The sequence below is a fragment of the Sciurus carolinensis genome, chromosome X, assembly GCF_902686445.1.
Source record: "Sciurus carolinensis chromosome X, mSciCar1.2, whole genome shotgun sequence".
In the NCBI taxonomy this organism is placed as follows: Eukaryota; Metazoa; Chordata; class Mammalia; order Rodentia; family Sciuridae; genus Sciurus; species Sciurus carolinensis.
In genome coordinates, this window is record NC_062232.1 from 127,526,313 (window position 1) to 127,552,612 (window position 26,300).

A 26,300-nucleotide genomic window follows, 5' to 3' on the forward strand; every position below is an offset into this window, starting at 1 on the left:
ACATTGTGAGTAAGCCCCATTGTTGACAAAGGTGTCAGACTCCTGAGTATCTCAAATACAAAGACAACAATGCACACATACACGTCAGCCTTGAATTCTACACAGTCACACACCTGGGGAGGCAGGGACACAATGAATATAGATGCCCTTCTCTGATGGCAGTCCAACCTCTGGCTCATGACAAGGAATGACACATTTGGTTGCCAAGGACACAGAGAGTCATATAACAATAGGACGACTTATCTAGAACTGTTAGAGGAAGATGTTCCAGTATTTAAGTACATTTGTGAGTATTCTAGACTTCAATGAGACAGACTTTGGGCTTTCAGATATTTTTAAAATGTACTTTTATTATCTAAAAACAAATGGTAGAATGCAAAATAAAAATAAATTTTAAAAAATGAATAAACAAAGTGTTCTGGTTTGGATGTGAGGTATCCCCCAAAAGCTCACGTGTGAGACAGTGCAAGAAGGTTCCAAGATTTAAATGATTGGGTTGTGAGGGCCTTAACCCAATCAGTGAATTAGTCCCTGATGGGATTAACTGAGTGGTAACTGGAGGCAGGTGGGTGTGGCTGGAGAAGGTGGGCACTGGGGCCGTGGCTATGGGGTATTTATTTGTATCTGGTAAGTGGAGTCTCTCTGCTTTCTGATCATCATATGAGCTGTTTCCCTTCACCACACTCTTCTGCCATGATGTTCAGCTTTACCTTGGGCCCCAGGGAATGGAGCTGGCCTTCTATGGACTGAGACCTCTGAAATTATAAGCCCCCAAACAAAATTTCCTCCTCTACAATTGTTCTGGTTCGGTCTTTAAGTAACAGCAGAGAAAAAACTAACTAAAACACAAAGATATGGAAAAAAAGTTACTTCAAATGACCCACAGTTACCATATCAAACTGAACTGAAAAAATATGCCAAAACTCAACTACTGAGGCTAACCACTGGGCAAGGCATCCCTCACTCTTCTGGAAAGTCTCCAAGGCCCATCGGGTCCTGTTCATTCTCCACCTCAGGGTTGAGAATACCCTCCCAGACAACCCTGCCCCAATATGATATGGGACCCTAAAGCCCCCACTCTCCTATGCCAAGCCCCCAGGACATTATTGCAGACAAAGTACCACATTTGTGCCACATTCCAGCATGTATGTTGGGGGCCTGGGGGAGAGAGTGGGGTCTGAGAGGGAAGTGGGTCTCTAATATTTTCAAATAGTTTTTTCTGATTAAGAAAAATGAGGCAGTGTTGACAGTAGTTATGGACAAGCATACATAACCAAGCAAACTGGTATGTCAGCTGCTAAAGCCAGTGGCAGGAGGTGGTGACCCAAAGAAAAGGAATGAGCACAGTGAAGTGTTGGGAGCTAAAGTTTCAGCTTTAGGCCCAACAGGGACAGTTTCAGCAGTGGGAGCAGCTGGGTCCCTGTAGGGTGTTCTCTGCTATGAGGGAAGGTTTGCACTGGAAGCAGAAGAAAGGTTCATTCACCCATCCTGAACAGGCCTAGTCCCCACCATCCAAGACTGCCAGTACTGTCCCTTAAAAGAGTGGGTCACCAAAACTCTAACCTTGAGCAGACCAGAAGTTCAGGAAAAGCCCAGGGAGAATGAAGGAGAGGAGAAAACATCTAGAGCAGTGATGGAGATACTGCCCCAGATTAACCCCTAAAGAACACTCTCAGGAAGACTGTTGCCATGGAGAACGGAAAGCAGTAGCAAATGGCTTCTCCACCCACACTTCCCTCCCAGCCCACTCTCTCCCTAAGCCGAGCAGCACTCCTGTCCCCATTTGGTTCCCTGTGTCAACTTAGCAAGAGGTTTCTGATTCGCATACCAGTGTGTCTGTGGTTGCTAATGACACACTTCCTCCCCTCTAGGTTCTTTACCAATTGAGAACACACACAAGGACCAGAAGAAGGTCAAGGTAATGTAACCACTTTATGAAGAGACTACACAAGTATACCAGCACCATTAAGGACAGGACTTCGGTGTACTACAGTATGGGCCTGAGACTACACAGAAACTTCCTGTTACTTCTCTTCCCCCATCTCCCACAGTCACCCCAGAGTTCAACTGGGAGAATGCTGGGTTTACAGGTCAGATACACGGTCCACCTACCCTCAGACTGCACCCTAACCTACCACCTACAAAGAGGGCCCTGGGCTACCTCGCATGCTTCATGCCATGATCCCACCACTAATGTGGATCAGAGGATCAATAGACTTATTTATTTTTACATAGGCTTCATTTCTATAATTGTTGGATCACTATGTAGATCTGTTTAGTTTTCTAAGAAACTTTACCAACAATGTATGAGTATTTCAGTTACTTCACATCCTCATCAACATCTCATATTATCAGCGTATTTTTAATTTTAGCTATTCTGATGGCTGTGTTGTAGTATATCATTGTGATTTTAATGTGCATTTCCTTGAAAAATAGTGATTTTATACATCATAATTTCCTATGTGAAGTGTCTATTCAAATCTTAACTCAGTTTTAACTGGACTATTTGCTCATTATTATTCAGTAGTATTAAACAGAGGAATGACATCATCAGACTCATGTTCTTGATGGTTCTCTGGAAGCTGCATGGAGGGCAAACTGGATCAAGGAGACCAGATGAGAGGTTAAGAGACAACCCATGGAGAGGAGATGAGGGTCTGGAATTGAGGGGAGGTAAAAAGAAAGAATATTCCAGATTCAAAAGATACAAAGGGAGAGGACTTCTGGCATGAGAGAGTGGGGAGATGAACAAATTCTCTCCTCGGAAAATGATTTACTTTCAGCGAGAGCAGCTTGAGTCTGGGGCATTTTTGCTCAGGGCTGCCCTTGTTTCTCCTCCCTAAAAGTCCTTCAACAGATTGTTCTCTGGGGACCATAAAACCCAGTAACTGTGCAGCAGCTGCCAAAGGGAACTCACTTGACTTGGAGCACTGTCAACTGACATGGAAATCTTGGAGGCAAGTGAACAGGGAGGGCCAGCCATTTCCTTCACCTGAGCAGGACACCAACCCATTGCCTGACTAGGATCTGATAGGGAGATGCAGAGGTGAAGCAGCTGCAGAGAGCTTAAGAAACTCCTCACATATTCCTAGTGGTCCTGAAGCTACGCACATGCCCAGCAGAGCCTAGTACTGGATGAGGGCAAGCGTAGAGCTAATAGAGGAGAACCGAGAGGCCACATGCGAACTCTTACATTTATGTCAATTGGTTTTCAACAAAGAAGCCAAGATGATTCCAAGGGGAAAAGGATAGCTTTGTCAACAAATGGTGCTAAGATAACTGAATAGCCATGTGTCAAAGAAAAAATTTATCCTAACCTCATTCCATAGATAAATGAACTCGAAATGGAGGAAAGTCCTAAATGTAAGGCTGAAAGACTTAGGAAAGAGTCACCAAAGCATAATCTATAAAGGAAAAAAACATGAATGAGTTGAACTTTAAAAAAATTACTATTTTTATTCTGTAAACAACCCCAGAAAGGAAAGGAAAATGCAAACCACAGACTGGGAAAAAGAGTTACAAAATAATATACCTAATATTCGTATCCAGATTATATAAAGAACTCATAAGAGTCGACAATAAGAATGCAAATAACCCAAATTTTAAATTGGGGAAAAATATGAACAAACTTCACCAAAGAATATAAAATAAGAAAATGAAAAATGGGTGGGGGTATAGCTCAGTGGTGAGGCACTTGCCTAGTATGTGTGAGACCCTGCCTTTAGTCTCCAGCACTGCAAAAAAATGCTCAACATTATTTCTTTCAAAGGGAATACAAAAGAAAATCACCAGAAACCACTACACACCTATTCAAATCTCTGAATTTAAAAAAAAAATTAAAAACTGACAATACCAATTGCTGACAAAGATGTACAGCAATAGCAATTCTCACTCATTGCTGGTGGGAATGTTCAGTAGTACAGCCACTTGAGAGAAAGTCTTGGCAGTCTCTTGCAAAGTTAAACAGAGGCTTGCCATGTGATTCAGCTAAGGTATTTACCCAAGTGAGTTGAAAACTTACGTCTGCACAAAAACCTGTAGGTAAATGTTTAAATATTTATAGCAGCTTGAGTTATATTCACCAACAGCTGGAGGCCACCAAGGTGTCCTTCAACGGGTGAATGGAGAAACAGTCCTATATATCTCTACTACGGGATGTTATTCAGTGCTAAAATGAAACAAGCTATGAAGCTATGAGAAGACATAGATGAACTTTACATGCATATTGTGAAGTGAAAACACCAGTCAGAAAAGGCTGTATCCTTTCTATACGATTGTGATTACATGGCATGTTGGAAAGGGAACATCTCGAGAGATGGTAAACAGAGCAGTGATTACAATAATAGAAGACAGACTAGGTTTGAAGGAGGGAAGAGTGGCTGAGGATTACAGAAGGGGATGTGTAGGAAGAACTTACAATAGAACAAAACAAAACATGAACTAAGGGGGTGGAGGAATCCCAGGATGGAATGTCAACACTGACAAATGAATTTAACCCATTATAAACACATGAAAAAACCATACTGGAGGCATGGGAGGGGAGGAAATGGTCTAAATAACTGGGAAACAAAGGGGTATGGGCTGACAATTCTGCTATTGCTATGCAGGTATACCTGAAATAAGCAAGAAACGAACTGAATGACAGATGGTAGGACCCAGGTTCCTATGGTCAGAGAGGCAAGTTACAGGTAAGCAAGTGAGAAAGACCAAAATAAACCTTTTGGCACTAGATTCAAGTAGACAGATGTATGAAGTCATGTTTAGCTTAAGATAACTATTGATGATTTAATATGAAACTATAGATATGTGTGCATACTTGGTGCTATGTGTCACATGTTTGTATCCCCCTCATAAATCCACATGTTGAACTCTTAACCTCCAATGTGATCTATTAGGAGGTGGGTCTTTCGTGGTAATTAGGTCCTGAGCATGGACCCCTCATGGTGGGATTAGGGCCTTATAAGAAGACACAAGACAGAGCTTACTTCCTTCCTCTGCTCTCCATATGAGGACACAGTGAGAGGGCAGCCAGCTACAGGCCAGGAACCTAGGTCACACATGACAGAAAGCTGTAACCATCACTATGTCACTGGGAAACACAATGGGAGAAGTTTACATGCACTTGAATATAAATGACAGGGGAATAACAAAAGAGGCTATTGACAGAAATGGGGAAAACTCCCAGTCCAGGCTGAGCAGGGAGGGAGTGAAGAGAGAGGAGGAGGGTTCACCCTTTTAGAGAAGGCAAGAGAACCTACTGACGAATGACTGGCGTTTTCACCCACATGAAATATGGGGTTCCTAAAGGGTCAGGGAAAAAGGATTCATGAGCACAAATACATAAAAGAAATATATTATTTTACAAATACACTAACATATAGCTGAATCCATGTCCCTAGGACTTGAGGCTGGAAATGCATTAATTGAGGTTCTTTCTATGCTGAAGTTTATAATTTATTTAAATGTGATTCTTTACCTTTGCTTCCAGCACGAGCATGTTTTTGTATAAAGGATACTGTCTGAGAAGCTCTTTGTGTGCTTAGCATAATCATGTTTCAGTTTCACACTTGTCCTTTCTGGTGGGACCCCTTGATCTTCTTTTACTGACACCCATAATGACAGAGGATATAACTGAAGCTAACAATTGATTATTCTTTACAAGAGAAGTTCCAATATGAACCAATTAAAGAATTTCCTTACACTTCTTCCTTGCTAAAACAAGCACTTTTAATAAGGAAAAGCCCCTGACATGTCATCCAGATCTTCTTTCACGTGCATGCTTACACACACAACTACTGCCCTCATCTCCCCATCTGGAAATACCATTTGTCACCCAGAAGTAATTGGCTAATTTCCGGGGTTTGCCCTTTAGATGTTCCATGTTCTCCTGACACCTGTGAGTTTCATTTAGTGGCTCTTAGGGCTTTTTTCTAGAGATGACACTGTCTGGAAAGGAATTTCTGAGGGTAAATGTAACTATAGCATCTGAATCAGGAGAGTACACAGCTCCCATGCAAACACCAGTACCACAGTCAGGACTGTCAGGCACCTTGGGGTTACAGCTACACCCAGAACTTGTCACACCCCTACCCTGTTACAACAACATGCCACCACAACCAGTTATAACCAAAGTGTTACAACCACCACCACCTGCCATTCTAATGTGATCCCAACAAGTTACTGCCACAACAGGTTATAACCGCAAGTTACAGTCACAGCAAGTTACAGCAACAAGTTATAACACTAACTTGTTTTGCCACTTCAACAAGTCTGGCTGACATTCCTACCATACTTAGGATCAGATTTGACATACAGTATGATAAAAGGAGTAAATCATTGGTAGCTTGTGGGGAACAAAAAATAAAGTGCCTCGGGGAGGGCGTGACTATTCAGGGACAATACGGAGATTCTCTGTGGTGAAGAACCATTCTGCTTTCTGATTGTGATGATGGCTACTCAAATATACATGTGATGAAATTTCGCAGATTTAAACACACACACAGACACACAAACACACACACAGGAAATCTGAATAAGGCCTGTCCATGGCTTCACAGTATTGTACAGATACCAGCTTCCTGGTTTGGACAACGTTCTGGGGTTCTGTATGACTGAACCCTCGGGGAGACGGGTAGAGGGCACACAAGAAGGGATTCTCCTGAACTATTGTTACGACTTCCTGTGAATCTTAAACTATTTCAACAAAGGTATTTATAAAGCTATCTGACTTGCTAGGGGCCTTTTAAAAAATGTGTCATGATGAGCTTTGCTTTGACCACTGAGGAGGGGCAGGCTTTCCACGTGGGAGGGTCATTCTGGATGAGTGTTATGCCCTTGGTCATTCTATTATTGGCACTGCCTCACAAACAGGCTGCTGCTACCAAGGAAACGTCAGCCTAGGCAGCACCTTGATTGAAATGGCAGTAAAGGAAATGTATGGCTTTTCCAAAATGGCTTATAAATGCCCCTTTGAGTTCCATGGTCCATGTTGTTGCAAGGGAACTCCAACTTGCAAGCCGGGGTGTCTGGGTATGTTCTCATTTCCCAGAGACTGAATAAGAATGGCTTAATTAGCCTGGTTGCTGCACAATCACCTTTTAACCAGAATAAGGAACATGGTTGAGCAAATCAACACATCTACCTTTATTCTTATCAGGTTTGTATTCACCACCTCCTAATATGTCTTCAAGATCCTTGTCTGAGAAACCTAGAAAAATAAAATATACATTTCAATGACAAAACCTTTCAGCAACAAGAAACTTATAATAGTTAACATTACCCAACATTGATAGGAAATTTTGCCAGTTTCACTTGAAAATGCTGGGGGTGTAGCCTAGTGGGAGAGTACTTGCCTAGAATGTGCAAGGTCCTGGGTTGCATCCCCAGCACCGCCAAAAAAAAAAAGAGAATCCCTGATGAAGATGGTAGACAACCTCCCCAAAAGACCCCAAGATTGCCCCCTGCTGGTGTACATGCCCTGTACAACAGTCAATCATTATGAGTGTGAGTGGGACCATGAAGAGGATGGATATCATTTCCTTGATTAGGTTATATTACATGCCAAAGGTGAAGGGATTTTACAGATGTAATTAAGAACCAGTAATCAAATGGAAAATTATCATGGGTGGGCCTGACTTGATCAGGTAACCCCTGAAACTCAGGTTTTATTCTTCCTTGAATTTAGACATCAGAAGCACAAATGAAAGTTTTCTCTCCCTCCTCCCTTCCGACCCTCTTCCTATGTCTTTCTCCTCTGGTCCTGAAGAAGCAAATAGCTGAAAAGAAATATACTGTTAGCAACCACATGAACTTGGAAGTTGAGACCCCAGCCCTGGTTGTTGAGCCCAGCCTTGACTGTAGCTCTACAAGACCCTGAACAGAAAAAGCTCAGCTTCCTAACAGACTAAAGGAAATTTCAAGATGGCAAATGGGATTATCTTCACTCACTCTTTCTTTTTTTAACTAAGTTTCTGAAAATTTGTCATGCAGTAATAGAAAACTAATACAGGAAGCAAAAAAGTAATTAATTATATATAGCTCAACCATTGCATACACCTCTTGAATATCCCGTGGTGAAATGGAAAGTATGCTTACAGTAAATGCTTACAGCATTTATAGTACTTGAAGTACTATCGTTCTCTCACAAAAGCAGTTGTGTGATTGCTTCAGTTCTAAGGTCTTAGCTGCTCTGTGTCACAGGAGACCACTTTTATTGGACAGAATGAATGATGGACCAACTATGGTTATGCCAATTGATGTTTTCTTGAAAATCAATGAAATGAGCTTGTCAATTTGGGAAGGCCACTGATGGTATTTTTTGCTAAGAATATGATTTCAAGTAAAATTTAGGATTCTGAAAAACCTATCTCCACCACTGTGATTTAACAGCTTCCTGACACTCAAAGATTTTTTCTAATAACATAGGTGGTAATATTAACAAATTTGATTTTGAATAATGAAGTGTGGCATTATTTGAAGCTGGAAAAATCTTAGAACATTAATATTTTCCAAATGACCAATGTGCAATGTTAATAAATGACAAATGGGTAAAATATCTATTAAGAGGGCAAGGGAGTCCCATGGGATTCAATGGAAGAGAGGGAGGAAAGTTCACAGATACAGTTTCTCACAAGGTACTTAACCAGTAAACAACCAGGATTTGCATTTTGGTATGCTACTAAAGAAAAACATCCACACTGATCTGGAAAAGTTCATTAATGTGTTTTCCCCTTTCCAGCTACATATCTTTGTGAAACTGGGTTTTCTTCATATATTTTAACCACAACATATCACAACTGAATAGAAATTTAGATTTGAGAATCCAGTTGTCTCCTATCAAGTCAGACATTAGGGAAATTTGCAAAAATATAAAATAAAGCCACTATTCTCACTAAATGGTGTTTTTGTCTTGCTGAATAGAGTTATTTCTCATTAAAATATGCTATTTTTGTTAATGTATAGGACTCTATGTTAGTCATTTTAAATTTCAGCTTTAAGTTCTCAGATGGTAATTTACTGATAGATATGATCTACTGTTCCAGGGTTCTCCTGTGACTTGAAGTGGCCCGGTTCTACCAGGCCACCAGTGGCACTGTTGGCTCTTGTAGTTAACGAGAGAGGGAGCTACAAGCTGGTCTATGGTTTCAATCAGCTAGAACTTACCTCCTCCTGCTACATTTGGTTTCCTGCGGCCATCATCTCGATCATTTCGATCATCCAAGGCATCAGCCAAGTCAAAATCATTTACTTCAGGAGGCCCCAAAAGAAAAGAATACAATCTACTGGTTAAACTATAAGTAGCTCATTTGGACACTGCCCTAGAGAGGGTTCCCTAAAGCCCTCCTTACTGCCCTCCTTGGGGCAGTCAGTTACCTGCTGGAGCTCTGGTTGTTCCTGGCCTCCTGGTTGTGGTGGTGGTCAGGTGGTCCCATCTCTCTAGAGGAGGAGAGAGGATAGCAAGGGGCACACATTTATACAACCACTTCATACCTTGGGGAAGTCACTTCATGAATAAAGTACTCTTGTCTTGGACCTTCAGGCCCTTATATGACCTCCAAAGAATCCCACTGAGATGGAAAGTGTTTAGAAATGGTGGGTTCTGCTCACTTTACTTCAGGGGAAGGGGACTGGGAGATGAATGGAGTGACCAGGTGAGTGGGAGAGCTGGGACTTGAGCTTAGATCTGCTGGAGATGACTGCATGGCCAGGAAGTTCTAGAACTTGAGAGCTACTTGCCCTGGTTTCCACTACTGCCACCCAGCACCTGAACCAGAGATGACAACTGCGATGGATGGACCATGGTAACATTCTCTGTGAAGTGTGGAAGCATCTTACTAACTAAAAGTGGTTACAACACATACACACAATTTTATACAAGTATGGTTACTATTAAAATATTAGGTCTTTGAATGAAACAGACATTATTACCTCCCGTACATATATGACTGCATGACCGATGTGATTCTACAACATGTATGATCAGAAAAATGAGAAATTATACCCCATTTATGTATGATATATCAAAGTATACAAATGCATTCTACTGTCATGTATAACTATATAGAATAAATTTAAAAATATTAGGTCTTTGGATGCAACCAGATCCTTTAAAAATAGGGACTGCTTTCACATCAGTTATACAGCATGGCATCACAATTTTCCCATATTCTCTTCTCTTGCACTTTAGAAGACAACGTCATAATTGTTCCTATTATTGAAGACAGTAGAGAGGAAAGGCACTGACAGCCGTCCAAAGTAAGCAACCAGAAGAGAAACAGCAATGATTATGGGGAAAGCATCAGTGAGTAGGCAGATTAAATGTGGTCCCCAGGCGGGCGTGGTGATGCATGCCTGCAATACCAGCTACTCAGGAGGCTGAGGCAGGAAAATCCAAGTTCAAGTGCAGCCTGGGCAACTTAGTAAGACCCTTTCTAAATAAATAAATAAATAGATAGATAGATAAATAAATAAATAAATAAATAAAGGGCTGGGGAGGGCTGGGGTTGTGCTCAGTGGTAGAGCACTTGCCTAGCATGTGTGAGGCACTGGGTTTGATCCTCAGCACCACTTATAAATAAATAAATTAATTAATTAAATAAGGGTCCATCAACAACTAAAAAACAATTATTTTTAAAAAGGAAGGGGATATAGCTCAGTGAATGAGTGCCCCTGGGTTCAATCTTCAGGGCCACACACACAAAAAAATAATGATGAGATCCCCAAACTTCCCATAGCCATTTAAAATACATTGCCTATCTTTTTTGGATAGGGCCTTGGTGTTCTCTGTGGATCAAAAAAATACAGATCAAAAGAAGAGAATTAATGGGGAGAGGGTACGGATGAGGGGGATATGAGAAGTACTCAGGAATGAAATCTACCAAATTATACTATGTCTATGTACAAATATACTGCAATGAATTCTATAAATATATCTATATACACATGTATATAAATATATATGCATATATAATTAATGCACTAATTAAAATAATAACAGAAGGGAGATTAGTAGAACAAAGCAAACAGATCAGAGGGAGGGAGGAGTGGAGGAAAAGGCACAATGAACCCCACTATTATGTATAATTATTATGCACAAATTAAAATATAAGGGTCAAATTCTTCTTCAACGTATTAAAAAATACCCAATAATTCTCACCATGAATTAAAGGGGAATATTACAGTATGATAGAAGTCCCAAAATGTAATTGTGGACTTAAATTTACCTCAGGTCTTCAACTACTTACCTGAGCAAAAGTAAATAAAATTAACCAACAGGATTTAATTGGCATAAAAGGACACTACCCAATCACAGCATAACAGAAAACTAAGCACCCATCGAATAATCACCAACAGATATATCTTAGACTAGAAAAAAATCTCAATGAACTTAAAAGTATTAAAGTTGTATAGAGAGGTGTCTTCTGACAATATGAATTCAAACTAGATACAAAGAAGAAAAAGAAAACGCCCAAGACCATATATAAACACTTGGAAGTTAAACAGCATATTTCTAAATAAAATAAAACCCAAAAAATGTCTCAAGGATATTAAAAAGGAAAATGGAATGCTATGAGCAACTTTATGCTCATGTATCTGACAACCTCAGAGAAATGTACCAATGTCACAAAAACTACCAACTATCAGAACAACCAAATCCCATATGCATGGATCAGAACACTAATATTGTTAAAATGACCATAGTGTCTGTCCAAAGTGAGCTCAGGATTTAATGCAATTTCTGTTAAAATTCCAATGTGCATGCACAAAATGGATTACAGTATGACTTCAGTTAAGTAGTTTCCCCACTCTCTACAAATATGTAGGATGCAGCTAAAAAATGCTCAGAGGGAAGTTTATAGCACTAAATGCTTAAATTAGAGATAGAGATCTAAAATCAATAACCCAAGTTCTTAACCTGAGATACTAGAAAAACAAAAGTAAAGCAAGCAAATAATAAACACAAATAATGCTGGGATTGGACATCACATGTAAAAGAATGAAGTTGGACATTTATATCATACACAAAAATTAATTCAAGCTGGGAATGGTGGCACACATCTGTAACCCTGGTACTTGGGAGACTGAGTGTAGGAAGATCACAAGTTTGAGGTCAGTCTCAGTAACTTAGCATAACCCCACCTCAAAATAAAAACTAAGAAAATGACTGGGGATGTAGCTCAGTGGTAGAGAGCCTCTGGGTTCACTCCCCAGTATTGCAGATAATAAAAATAATAGTAATAATAGTAGCAATTCAAAGGATCAAGGACTAAATATAAGAGCTAAAAAATCTTAGAAGAAAACAATGGGGAAATTTTTCTTGACAATAGATTTGGGGATGATTTCCTGGACATTACACTACAAGCACAGGCAACAAAATATAAAAGGAGGAGAAACTGGTCATCATGAAAAATTTTTAGATTTATTCAAAGAACACTATTCAGAGAGTAAAAAGACCACACATGAGAATAGAAGAAAACATTTACAAGTCATACAAAAAACAAAATATTATCCATACTCTATTAGACACTTTTACAACTCAACAACAACAAAAAACAAAACAACCAAATTGCTTTTAAAATGGACAAAGGACTTGACTAGATAACTTTCCAGAGAAGTCATTAAAATGGCCAATGTAAAGATGCTCAGCATCAACAGAGATTGTAAAAATGCAAATCAAAAGTGCAATGAGGCCTGGCACAGTGGTGTATGCCTGCAATCCCAGAGGCTGGAGAGGCTGAGGTGGGAGGATGGCAAGTTCAAAGCCAGCCTCAGCAACTTAGCAACGCCCTAAGCAACTCAGTGAGACCCTGTCTCTAAATAAAAAATAAAAAGGTCTAGGGAGGTGGCTCAGTGGTCAAGTATCTCTGGGTTCAATACCTAATTCCAAAAGAAAAAAAAAAACTGCAATGAGATACCACTTCACATCCATTATGGTAACTATTATCAAAATAAAAATGAAGAATAACAAATGTTGATGAAGACATGAAGAAATTGGAAACCTAGTATGTTGCTTATGGGAATGTAAAACAATACAACCAATGTGGAAAACGGTTTGGCAGTTCCTCAAAATGTGAAAAACAGAATGAATAAAACAGAATGACCATGTGATCTGGCATTTCTACTTCTAGGTATACACCAAATGAATTGAAAATCAAGACTCTAACAAACACTTGCACACCAATGTTCATAGCAGCATTATTTGCAACAGTCAAAACGTAGAAAGAACCCAACAACATAAGGATAAACAAAACATGGTATATACGTACAATGAAGTATTATTCAGCCTTAAAAGAATGAGATGTTGATACATACTATGACACTGGCAAATACTGAAATCATTATGGTAACTGAAGGAAGCCAGGTATCTCGCATAAGTAGAATCATACAATATTTGTCCTTTTGGATGTACCTAGAATGGGCAAATGCTTAATGACAGAAGGTAAAACAGGTTACTGGAGGAGAGGGATCAAGGAATGTGGAGTGTTTTCCTCCCTCCCTCCCTCCCTCCCTTCCCCTCCCTCTCTCTCTCTCTCTCTCTCTTTCTTTCTTTCTTCTTTTGGTGGTTTTTCTTTTGTATTTTCATTTTTGGAACTGAGGATAGAACCCAGGGCTCTGTGAATGTGAGCAAATGCTTTGCCACTAAGTTACTTCCCACTCTGTGGAGCTTTTGTTGTTGTTGTTGTTTTAATGGGTACAGAGTTTATGTTTGGGGTGATGAAAAATTCTGGAAATTGTATACAGTGATGATAGTTACACTAAAATATACATTTAAGATGGAAAACTTAATGTTATATATGTTTACTATAAGAAAAAAACTCAATCTAGATGAAATACACATCCTGAATATTCCTATAGCTATTATTGAAACTGAAGTTTTCTTTAGACCTTGATGGTTTCACTGAAGAATTCTGCCAAATATTAAAAAAATGTCAACTCTCTCCAAACTGATCTATATGTGTAACACATTTTATTAAAATTCAGCAAGAATTTTTACTACAAATAGACAAATTTATTCTAAAATATGTATGGAAAGGCACAGTCCTAGAATAACTTTTTAAAATCTTGAAAAAGAAAAATGAAGTGAGAAGAATCACTTTTATGAGCCTTAAGGCTTATTTTATAGGTACGGTAATTGAGACAGTGGCTGAGGGGACAGAGAGGAGCACAGATCAGAAGAACAGAATAGAGAACTCAAGAAGACCTCAACATGCTCCAGTGATTTTTGATAAACGTGCAATGGCAATTCAGTGTAAGAAAGTCCCCTCAGCAAAAGGTACTGGAATAATTAAATATGTTATGGTTTAGATATGAGGTGTCCCTTAAAAGCTCATGTGTGAAACAATTCAAGAAAGTTCAGAGGAGAAATGATTAGATATCAGCAAGCAGTTATTTCAAACACAATGACATGAAACTTTAAGAAGAAAATTGAAAAAGTCACCAATATATGAAAATTAAACAAGATGGTCTCAAACAACCAATGTATCAAATGAGAAATGAAAAGGAAAATTAAATAATGGAGATGAAGGACCAGAGATGTACCTCAGTGGTAGAACACTTGTCTAGCATACATGAAGCCCTGGGTTCCATCCCCAGTGTTGCCAAAAAAAAAAAGGAAACAAAGAAACAAAAATTATGGTATGCAACAAAAGCAGATCTAAGAGGGAATGCTTACTTCAGAAAACAGAAAGATCTTTAAGCAACCTAAATTTATAGCTCAAAGTACTAAGAAAACAAATATAAACTAAGCCCAAAGTCAGTAGAAGGGAGGAAATTATAAACATCAGAGAAGAAAAAATGAAACAGGTATCTGAAGGTATACTTCACTGGTAGGGCACATGATTAGTATGCATGAGGCTCTGGGTTCAACACCCCCCCCCAAAAAAAAAGAAATAGAGACAAGAAAAACAACAGGAAAGATCAGTAGAACTAAGAGTTGATAGGCTAGGCATGTAACTCAATGGTAAAGCACATGCTTAGCATGCTCAACACTCTAGGTTCAGTATTCAGCACACGCACACACTCATAAACCTAAGAGTTGTTTGAAAAGATAAAAGAAGATTGAACACCCTTTAGCTCCACTAACAAAGAGAGATCTCAAAATTATCAATGAAAAAAGGAGATATTATAACTGATACTACAGAAATTGCAAAGATCATAGGAGATTACTATGAACAATTATATATACCAAAAAATCAGGTACCTAGAAGAAATGGATAAATTCCTAGAACATATAGCATATCACAACTGAAACATGAAGAAGCAGAAACAGACCAACAATGAGTAAGGAAATTGAAACAATGATCCAAAATCTAACAGCCAGATATGGTGGTACACACCTGTAATCTGAGCTACCTGGAAGGTTGAAGCAGAAGGATCACAAGTGTAAGGTAAGCTTTGGTGAGACCTGTTTCAATATTAAAAAAAAATTAAAGGCTGTGGCTGAAGCTCATTGGTAGAATGTTTGCCTAGCATCTGTGAGCCCCTGGGTTCCCTCCCCAGTTTCATAAATTAAACAAAGCACAACCTCCCAACAAAGAACAGCCCTGGACCAGATGGCTTCACTAATGGATTCTACCAAGCATTTAAAGAAAAATTAACACCAACCATTTTCAAAATCTTCAAAAAAAAACTGAAAAGGAGAGAATAATTACAAATTATCTTTATGAGGCAAGCATCAGTCTCATATCAAAGCCAGATAAGGATGCCAAGAAAACTAGAGACCAATATTCCTGCTGAACACAAAACCAAAAATCCTTGATGAAGTCCTAGCAAACAGAATTCAACAACACATGAAGAAGATTATACACCATGAACAAGTTAGATTTATGTGTGGGATGCAATGATGGTTCAATATACTTATATCAATTAACACGGTACACCACATCAGACATAGGTGTACCTTCATGTGATCATCTCAACAGGCACAGGAAAAACAGTTGATAAAAAAGACTCTCCAATTAAGTACAAAATGATGGTAATTCATTATGATAAAAGCTGTGTGTGACAAGTCAACAACTAATATCATACTCAACAGTGAAAAGCTGATCACTTTTCTTAGAAGATCAGGAACAAGACTTTCACCATTTCTATTCAATATAGTACTGAAGTTCCCACTAGAGCAATTAGGCAAAAATAAAAGGCATCCCAGTCTGAAAGGTAGAAGTTCAGTTGTGTCTGTAGATGACATGATCTTATGTATATAAAAATCTAAAGACTCCACCCACCTAAAAACTGTTAAAACAAACAAATTCAGTAAAGTTGCAGAATACAAACTCAACAAAAGAAAATGTAACATTTGTATATTTAATGATGAACTTTCAAAAAAAAAAGATCTCAAGAAAACAATCCCATTTGCAATAATATAAAAACAACAAATTAGGAATAAATTTAACCATGGAGTTAAAAGACCATTACATTGAAAACTGTAAAACATTACTGAAATAAACTGAAGAAGATGCAGTAGAAAGATATGTCATGTTTATAGACTTGGAGGATTAACACTGTTAACATGTCCGTACAATTCAAAGTGATCTATGGATTCAATACAACCCCCATAAAAATTCCAATGGCATTTTTCACAAGTTGAGAAAAAAATCCTAAAATTTGTTTAGAATCACCAAAGACTGAATAACAAAGTAATATTGAGAAAGAAGTCCAGTTGGAGCCATCACACAACCTGTTTTCAGTGTACTACAGAGCAACAGTAATCAAAAAGCATGGTACTAACATAAAAACAGAAATATAGACCAAAGGAACAAACAGTACAGAAAGCCCAGAATAAGGGCTGGGGATGTAGCTCAGTTGGTAAAGTGCTTGCCTCACAAGCACAAGGCCCTGGGTTTAATCCCCAGCACTGCAAAAAAAAAAAGAAAGCCCACCACACATTTATGTTCAATTAAGTTGCCATGAATTCACAATGGCAAAGGGACAGCCTTGTCAAAAATGATGTTTGGAAAACTGGATAGCCACAATCAGAATGAAACTGGACTCTCATCTGATTTGGATCAACTCAAAATAGATTAAAGACTTAAAATGTAAGACCTGAAACTCTAAAATTGCTAGAGGAAAACATGGGTGAAAAGCTTTCTGAACATGGCTCTAGGCAAAGAATTTTTGGAATACAACCCCAAAATATAGGCAACAAAGGCAAAATACATGCACAGGATTGTATCCAACTAGGAAACTTCTGAAGAGTAAAGGAAGCAATCAAGAGTGAAGATTTCAGCCAGGTGATGCTTGAAGTTGCAGTATAGACAGCCTGGGAGGAGGTGCTTGGTCTCAGGTTGCGGTTGGGGCTAAAGCTACATTTTTGTGGCATTTTGAAGTCAGGATTTGTTTTGTTCCCTGGATTATGGAAGTCATCCTCACCTGATGACAGAACCCTTTAAAAAAAAAAACTTACATAGCTAGAACAGATCTGTGGTCTGCCACCAAACCCCAGTTCACGAAGATGAAAAGAAACATACCTGCACCTGCAAATACTGCCCCAAAGGAAGGTAATGGAGAGAAGGTAAAGTTGGACAAAGTCAGGTTCAAGGCCAAGATCATTATTAGGGATTAAAGGTATGATTACTGAATGAGAAATAGTTCATTGAGAAGTATTCAACATTCTGATCATATGAATGAGAAGCAAAAAAAAAAAGCAGCAGTAAAAGGAAAGTTTAATAAATTAATAAACTCTCCACAATAGATTACTCCACATCTCACTGGAATTGGTAATTCAAGAAGACAAAACTCAGTAAGAATATAGAAAAATTGAATAAGCCCAATTTCATGGACATCCCCAAAATAGAGAATATACATTCTTTTCTAGTTCACCTTAAACATTTATTAAAATATTGTCACAATGTCCTAGGCCACAAAAGAAGTCTCAGAAACAGAAAAATAATTGGTATCATACAGACCATGTTATTGAGCTGCAGTAGAATAAAATCATGAATCAATGACAAAACTAATATCATCCTTCCATATAATTGGAAATTTTATTCCTTATCTATTTGCACAATAGGGATTAAATCCAGGGCCTTATACATGGTAAGTCAGAGCTCTGCCACTGAGTTACACCTCCAACCCTGGAAATTTAAATTTAAAAATGCACTTCCAGCCAGGGGTGGTGGCACATGTCTGTAATACCAGTTACTTGGGAGGTTGGGGCAGGAGGATGACAAGTTCAAAGCTAGTGTCAGCAACTTAGTGAGACCCTGTTTCAATATCAAAAATAAAAGGGCCGGGGATCTAGGTTAGTGATAAAACACCCCTGGGTTCAATCCCTGGTACAAAAAAAAAGTCTGAAAAAGATAGTGCACCATGATCAAGTAGGGTTCATCCCAGGGATGGAAGGTTGGTTCAACATCTGGAAATCAATAAATGTAATTCATCACATCACATTAAAGTTAAGAATCACATGATTATTTCAATAGATGCTGAAAAAGCATTTGATAAAATACAGCACCCCTTCATGCTCAAAACAGTAGAAAAAATAGGGATAGTGGGAACATTCCTTAACATTGTAAAGGTCATCTATGCTAAGCCCATGGCTAATATCATTCTAAATGGTGAAAAACTGAAAGCATTCCCCCTAAAAACTGGAATGAGGCAGGGATGCTCTCTTTCACCACTTCTATTCAACATCGTTCTTTAATTAAGAAATTGAAGGGATACAAATAGGAAAAGAAGAAATTAAGCTATCACTATTTGTCAATGACATGATTCTATATTTAGAGGAGCCAAAAATTCCACCAGAAAACTTCTAGAACTAATAAACGAATTTAGCAAAGGAGCAGGATATAGAATCAACATGCATAAGTCTAATGCATTTCTATTCATAAGTGATGAATCCTCTGAAATTGGAATTAGGAAAACCACTCCATTCACAATAGCCTCAAAAAAATAAAATAAAATACTTGGGAATCAATCTCACAAAAGAGGTGAAAGACTTCTACAATAACAACTACAGAACACTAAAGAAGGAAATTAAAGAAAACCTTAGAAGATGGAAAGATCTCCCATGTTTTTGGATAGGTAGAATTAATATTGTCAAAATGGCCATTCTACCAAAGGCACTATACAAATTCAATGCAATTCCAACTAAAATCCCAATGACATATCTCATAGAAATAGAGAAAGCAATCATGAAATTCATTTGGAAGAATAAGAGACCCAGAATAGCTAAAGCAATCCTTAGCAGGAAGAGCGAAGCAGATGGTATCACAATACCAGACTTTCAACTATACTACAGAGCAATAGTAACAAAAATGGTATGGTAGCTGGGCACAGTAGCACATGCTTATAATCCCAGCAGCTCAGGAGGCTGAGGCAGGAGGCAAGTTCAAAGTCAGTCTCAGCAAAAGTGAGGCATTAAGCAACTCAGTGAATCCCTGTCTCTAAATAAAATACAAAATAGGGCTGGGGATGTGCCTCAGTGGTTGAATGCCCCTGAGCCCCTGAGTTCAATCCCCAGTACCAATAAAAAAAACAACAGCATGGTATTGGCACCAAAATAGACACGTAGACCAATGGTAGAATAGAAGACACAGAGACAAACCCACATAGTTATCTCATACTATACAAAGGTGCCAAAAATATAAAATGGAGAAAATATAGCCTCTTCAACAAATGGTGCTGGGAAAACTGAGAATTCATATGCAGCAAAATGAAACTATACCCCTATCTCTCACCCTGCACAAAACTCAACTCAAAATGGATTAAGGACCTTGGAATCAGACCAGAGACCCTGCATCTTATAGAAGAAAAAGTAGGTCCAAATCTTCAACTTGTTGGCTTAGGGTTAGACTTCCTTAACAGGACTCCCAAAGCATAAGAAATGAAAGCAAAAATCAATAAATGGGACAGATTCAAACTAAAAAGCTTTCTCTCAGCAAAGGAAACTATCAGCAATGTGAAGAGAGAGCCTACAGAGTGGGAGAAAATCTTTTCCACATGCACTTCAGATAGAGCACTGATCTCCAAAATTTATAAAGAACTTACATAATTTTACACCAAAAATACAAATAGCCCAGTCAACAAATGGGCTAAGAAACTGGGCAGACACTTCACAGAAGAAGATATACAATCAATCAACAAATATATGAAAGTGTTCAACATCTCTAGTAATTAGAGAAACACAAATTAAAACCACCCTAAGATTTCATCTAACTCCAATTAGAATGACTATTATCAAGAATACAAGCAACAATAGGTGTTGGCGAGGATGTGGGGAAAAAAGCACACTCATACATTGCTGGTGGAGTTGCAAATTGGTGCAGCCACTATAGAAAGCAGTATGGAGATTCCTTAGCAAACTTGGAATGGAACCACCATTTGAGCCAGCCATTCCACTCCTTGGCCTATACCCAAAGGATTTAAAATCAGCATACTACAGTGATGCAGCCACATCAATGTTTATATGAGCACAATTCACAATAGCTAGATTGTGGAAACAACCTACATGCCCTTCAGTAGGTGAATAGATAAAGAAATGGTAGTATATATACACAATGGAATATTATTCAGCTATAAAGAAGAATAAAATTATGGCATTTGCAGGTAAATGGATGAAGTTAGAGAATATCAAGCTAAGTGAAATAAGCCAATTCCAGGAAAACAAAGGTCGAATGTTTTCTCTGATAAGTAGATGATGATACATAACAGCAGGGGGTAAGAGAAAAACCAAGGAAAACTTTGGATTGTATAGAGGGAAATGAAGGGGTGAGGGGGTGGGGATAGGAAAGATAGTGAAATAAGACAGATATCATTACCCTATGTAAAAAAAATTTTTAAAGACTGAAGAGATAATATGCAGAATGGAAGAGTATATTTTCAAACTTGTATATCTGATAAGGGGTTAATATCTAAAATGTATAAGGAACCACCACTCTAAACTTACAGTGTCATCAATACCTCTCTGTACAAACACTTCTCATGGCAACACATTACAGAAGAAAAGACCCTCCAGATAGTTAGAATCTCTGGAATCCTGACCATTTGTCCACTGGCTTGCAGCATGACCTTGGACAAGTCCCTGTCATGTAAAGAATAAGAGGGGGACATGAGTACTATAGTTCTCTCCAATTCTGATACCTGGAGTTCTACCTTAGTAAAACAGCTTTAATTTTAAAGTTAAAATTTGCTATAAAGTTAATACATGCTGAGTGTTAAAAATACCTTTACCAATGGTGTAGAATTATAAGAAATAACAAAGCCAGCCTCAAGTCTATCCCCAGAGGAGGTTGCTCTGTATGTGTCCCTGTGCTCACATCTACTTATATATGACAGAAATTCATTCATTTTTCTGGGACTTGCTTTATTTGTGTCAGTTCCAGAAATCTACCTTACTATTCACATTCAGAGTATGAATGGTTGAGAATTTATCTATTTCACTAGTGGGATTTGAGGGTGTTTAATTTGGGTCTGGTACACAAAACAAGAAAGTCGCAAGCATCATTTCAAGTGTACCTCTGTGTACATGTATATGCATAAGTGTACCTGGAGGAGAAAACACTTTGAATCAGAACAGTTTATTCAAAGAATCTGTCAAACATCCCTCCCAAAAGACTAGAAACATATTACTGTCTACAAAAGGAAATTGTAGAGGCACAGCTTGGTACAACACAAGACACCTATCTAAACCAAGCCTCCTGCCTGCCACGACACCACCATCCATGCTCACTGCACGCCAACTGACCAGATCACTAACTCAAAGGAAAACATTCTGATGCCATATAACTTGGTAAGGTCATCCTCTTAAAGGACAGTAGTCCTGGACTGGGGAGATAGCTCAGTCGGTAGAGTGCTTGCCTTGTAAGCACAGGCCCTGGGTTCAATCCCCAGCACCCCCAAAAAACAAAAACAAAAACAAAAACAAAAACAAACAAACAAAAAAGGACAGTAGTCCCATGGTCCCCCAGGGTGTCCAGGAGTTCATAACTATTTTCATAATCAGCATCAAATGTTTATTGCCCTTTTTACTGGATTGGAATTTACACTGCAGTACAAAAGTAATGGTGAGTAAATGCACCAGTCCTTAGTATGCACCAAGTCATGAGACTCCTCACCACTACATGATGGTCGTGCAGAAAGAACGCCTGTTTCACCTAAAAAAGTCCTATATGAACCTGGTAGGCAGAATTCTCAGATGGCCACTGAGATTCCTATACCCTGTATAATTCTCCCCTCTTGAGTGCAGGAAGGACCCAGGCATAGGCTAGATGGCAGGCACTCTCATGATCAGGTTATAACATGGCAGAGGTGAATGGATTTTGCTTTATGACTTTGGATTAGTCAAAAGGGAGAATATTCTAGGTGATCTGAACATAATCGGGTGAGCTCATGAAAAGTGCACTTAGGCCTTCTCTGAGTGACACCACAGATAGCAGAAGCTCTCACTCTCTTGCTGACCTTGAAGAAATATGCAGCCATGAGTTTCACAGCTTCATGGAAATGAATTCTATTAACAATTGTGAATCTTTGAACATGTTACCTGACACAAGGACAGGGGCTTTGCAGATGTGATTAATCTAAGGGCCTTGACACAGGGAGCTTATCTGGGCCAGGCCAATGTAATCATAAGGGCCCTTGCAAGGAGAGAGACAGGAAGGAGAGGCAAGGAGATGTAATAACAGAAGCAGGGATAGGGATCAGAAAGCTTCAACTATGCTACTCTATTGGACTGGAAGATGGAGGAAGTAGCCAGAAGCCAAGGAATACAGGTGGTTCTATACCCAGGAAAAGGGAAGGAAACAGATTCTCTACTAGGACCTCCAACGGAATGCAGCCTTGCTAGCTCCTTTAGCATAACCCAGCATGACCCATTTTGAATTTATGACCTCAATGATTATAGGATAAATTTGTATTGTTTACATAGTCGAGTTTATGGTCATTGATTTATACCAGGAGTAGGAAGCTAATGTGACCTCAGACTTCAGATGACACCCTAGCCCCAGCTGACATCTGGATTGCACCTTTGTAAGGGGACACTGAGCAGAGGATCTAGCTAAACAGGACCCAAATTCCTGATCCTAGGGAAATGAAAATGGAGTGAATGGAAAATCATTTTAATTCACTAAATTTATGGTAATTGGAGCAGGAAAAAATATTTTATTAGAACTCAACCTCAAGTACACATTTCTTTTACCATTCTGTGTAATGAAATGAGAAGGTGCTTAAAGCATTTCTGTTGCACACCCAAGTATAACAGGTGACTCAAGAAAAGTCACTGGTATAACTATTTCAGTTTTATTTTGTTTTAGGGTTGGGGATGGAGCCTGGGGCCTTGCATTTGCTAGAAAAGTGTGTTCTACCACTGGGCCCCAGCCCCAGCACCTAATTTCAGTTTTGAGTTGATGTGATCACAATTTCTTCCCTTCATGGAAAACTAAGTTTACCTGAAAGAGTGAGTGATAACTAATCCACAGTTATTCAGATGTGAATATTTGTCAAAATTCTGGAAAAATGAAATAAGTCTGCCACTTCAAGGGAATCAACTAACAGTATTTGAGATAAGTTGAACCTTCAAAAGAATTAGAACTTCCGTTGGATGTGGTGATGCATGCCTGTATTCCCAACTACTGAGAAAGCTGAGGTGGGAAAATTCCAGTTCAAGACTAGCCTGGGCTCCTCAGAGAGACCCCCCATCTCAAAAAAAGTGAAATAAAATAAAAAATTAAATGTTATGAAACATGAATCCAGCGTCATGAACCTGACAGTTTCTCAAGATATAAAATCTTTCCCCTTGAGAATGGTGATAGTAACAAGGGTGACTCAGTACTGCGCAAGGAAAAGTGTTATCACTTAGAGGACCAATGCAACTCAGTACACTAATATTTTCCAAACAGACTTTACAAAAACAAAATCATGAATGGACAAATGATCTACTCAGGAGGTAAAAGAGTCCAGTGACATTCACTTAACCTTAAGAACAACTTTCAGGTCTGGGGAACTGCATGTGAACATTAATCTACTGTCATGTATGACGAATTAGAACAAATTTTAAAAGGAGAAAACAGGAATAGTTATATTCATATCAGATGAAGGGATGTCAGTCAGACACAGTGGCACACGCCTGTAATCCCAGTCACTTGGGGGGCTAAGGCAGGAGGATGGCGAGTTCAAAGCTAGCCTCAGCAAATTAGTGAGGCCCTGAGCAACTCAGTGAGACCCTGTCTCTAAATAAAATACGAAGTAGGGCTGGGGATGTGACTCAGTGGTTAAGTATCCCTGGGTTCAATCCCCAGTGCCAAAAAAAGCAGGGGGATGTCACAGCCAATAAATTAGAGAAAAAGAAAGGTATAATACACTGATAAGAGGATGAACCCACTCGGAACACATAATGATTTTGAAATTAGAAGCACTGAAACACTCCAAATACATGAATCAAAAACTGATAAAGGTGAAAGAAGAATAAACAATGACAAATAATGATGGAAAAAATTACGGGAATTCACAAACATCACTACTGACCTAACAGAAATAAAAATGGGTATACTATTAACAAAAGTATGCCAACAAATTGGTACCCTAGATGAAATGGAAAAAATCTTGAAAGATACAAACTACAGAAGTGACTCAGGGAAAAATAGAAAATCTGAATAGACCTATAACAAGTAAACATAACTAGGGGCTGGGGTTGTGACTCAGTGGTAAAGAGCTTGCCTAGCATGCATGAGACCCTGGATTCAATCCTCAGCATTGTAAAACAAATCAAGTAAATAAAACTAATAATCAAAAAACTTTAATGAAGAAAAGTCCAGGACCATATGGATTCACTGGTATATTGTACAAAGCATTTAAAGGATAAATAGCAACCTTTCAAAAAGTCTTCCAGAAAACAGAAGATAATACTTTCAAATTCATTCAATGAGACCAGAATGATTCTGATGCCAAAACTAGACATCTTAAGAAAAACTGCAAACCTCTGTCCATTATGAATACAGATGTGAAAATTCTCAAAAACTACCAGCACACCAAATCCAAAAAAAAGAGTTATATTCCATTCGATTTTTTTGAATGTTCAAAAGCAATTCAGTGGAGGAATATTCTTTTAACTAACAGTTGTGGTAATGAAAGATTCATACACAAGAAAGAGAACTTTGAGGGAAAAAATAGGAACCCAATGGGACCTGGGAACAGACAAAAAGTTCTTACTTCTTACACATGGCATCAAATGCATGATCCATAAAAGGAAAAGCTGATAAGCTGGACATCATCAAAATTTAAAACGTATGCTCTGCAAAATACTTTGTTAAGAGATCAAAAGGTAAGCTACAGAATAGGAGAAAACATTTGCGAAACATCTATCTGAGGATTAGAATCTAGAATATTTTAAGACCTCTCAAATCTCAAGAATAAGAAATACCAAAAATACTAATTTATGTAAATATGTATGGTTTTTAATGCTATTTACTATGGATTGATTAATAGTTTTTTTAGTTTAATTTCTCAGATGATACATGTTGATAAAAAATGACCCATGTTAACAAAAGTTCTTAAGATCAATAGTTTAAGAAGTAGTAAGGTTAAAATGTTGGGGTATGACTTTATGTTACGGTTCTCTTGTGATCTGAAGTGTCCTAGCTTCACAAGAGCATCACAGGGTAGAACCCTGCATGGAGTTCTGACACAGGCCTGTGGTTTCAACCACTTAGGACTTACCTCTTCCTCCTGCACTTGGTTTCCTGCGGCCATCATCTTGATCACCCAAAGCCTCAGACAAATCAAAATCACCTTCAGTGGGCCCCAAACATAAAGGAAATAACCAACTGATTAACAATGGACTGCAAGACTCCAAAAACACCAAAACAATACCCATGGGTTCAACTGATCAGAACTAACAATGACTTAAAAAATAAACTTCAATTGAAATCTCTGTGAATAGACATTGATAATGAAAATACCCACAGGATGGAACAAGTTACTGCTTTCTGATTCTGCAGTATATTACTATTTTGCAATTAATTTAGATTCTTATGGATGCTTTGCTTTGGCCAGCAGTTGGATCATTTTAATAGTATATTCACTGATTGTAGGTATTAACAAGATTCAAAACCAGATGTGCAGAATCCATAAACTGGACAATCAAAAGGGAGGCCACAGCTGGGCACAGTGGTACATGCCTGCGATCCCAGTGGCTTAGGAGGCTCAAAGCGAGCCTCAGCAACTTAGTGAGGCCCTAAACAACTTAGTGACACCCTGTCTTTCAATAAAATATAAAAACAGTTGGAAATGTGGCTCAGTTGTTAAGCACCCAGGGTTCAATCCCTGATACCAAAAAAAAAAAAAAAAAAAAAGATCACATGGTCACAAAA

The 26,300-nt window shown here is 38.6% G+C and overlaps 1 protein-coding gene across 6 annotated transcripts in view; it reads right to left on the reverse strand.

Annotated features, from left to right (window-relative positions):
- Window positions 1-26,300, reverse strand: part of Cd99l2 (CD99 molecule like 2) — a 100,322-nt gene that overhangs the window by 15,788 nt on the left and 58,234 nt on the right. For 4 of the 6 annotated variants that reach the window (XM_047536382.1, XM_047536380.1, XM_047536381.1 and 1 more), the window contains exons 4-7: window positions 25,648-25,719; window positions 9,373-9,435; window positions 9,163-9,246; window positions 7,142-7,207 (exon numbers count right to left, since the gene is read on the reverse strand). In XM_047536382.1, the coding sequence (XP_047392338.1) occupies window positions 7,142-7,207; window positions 9,163-9,246; window positions 9,373-9,435; window positions 25,648-25,719 (285 nt within the window). Of the gene's footprint in view, window positions 1-7,141; window positions 7,208-9,162; window positions 9,249-9,372; window positions 9,436-25,647; window positions 25,720-26,300 lie in introns of all 6 variants that reach the window. The other 2 variants (XM_047536383.1, XM_047536384.1) reach the window with 2 other exon arrangements.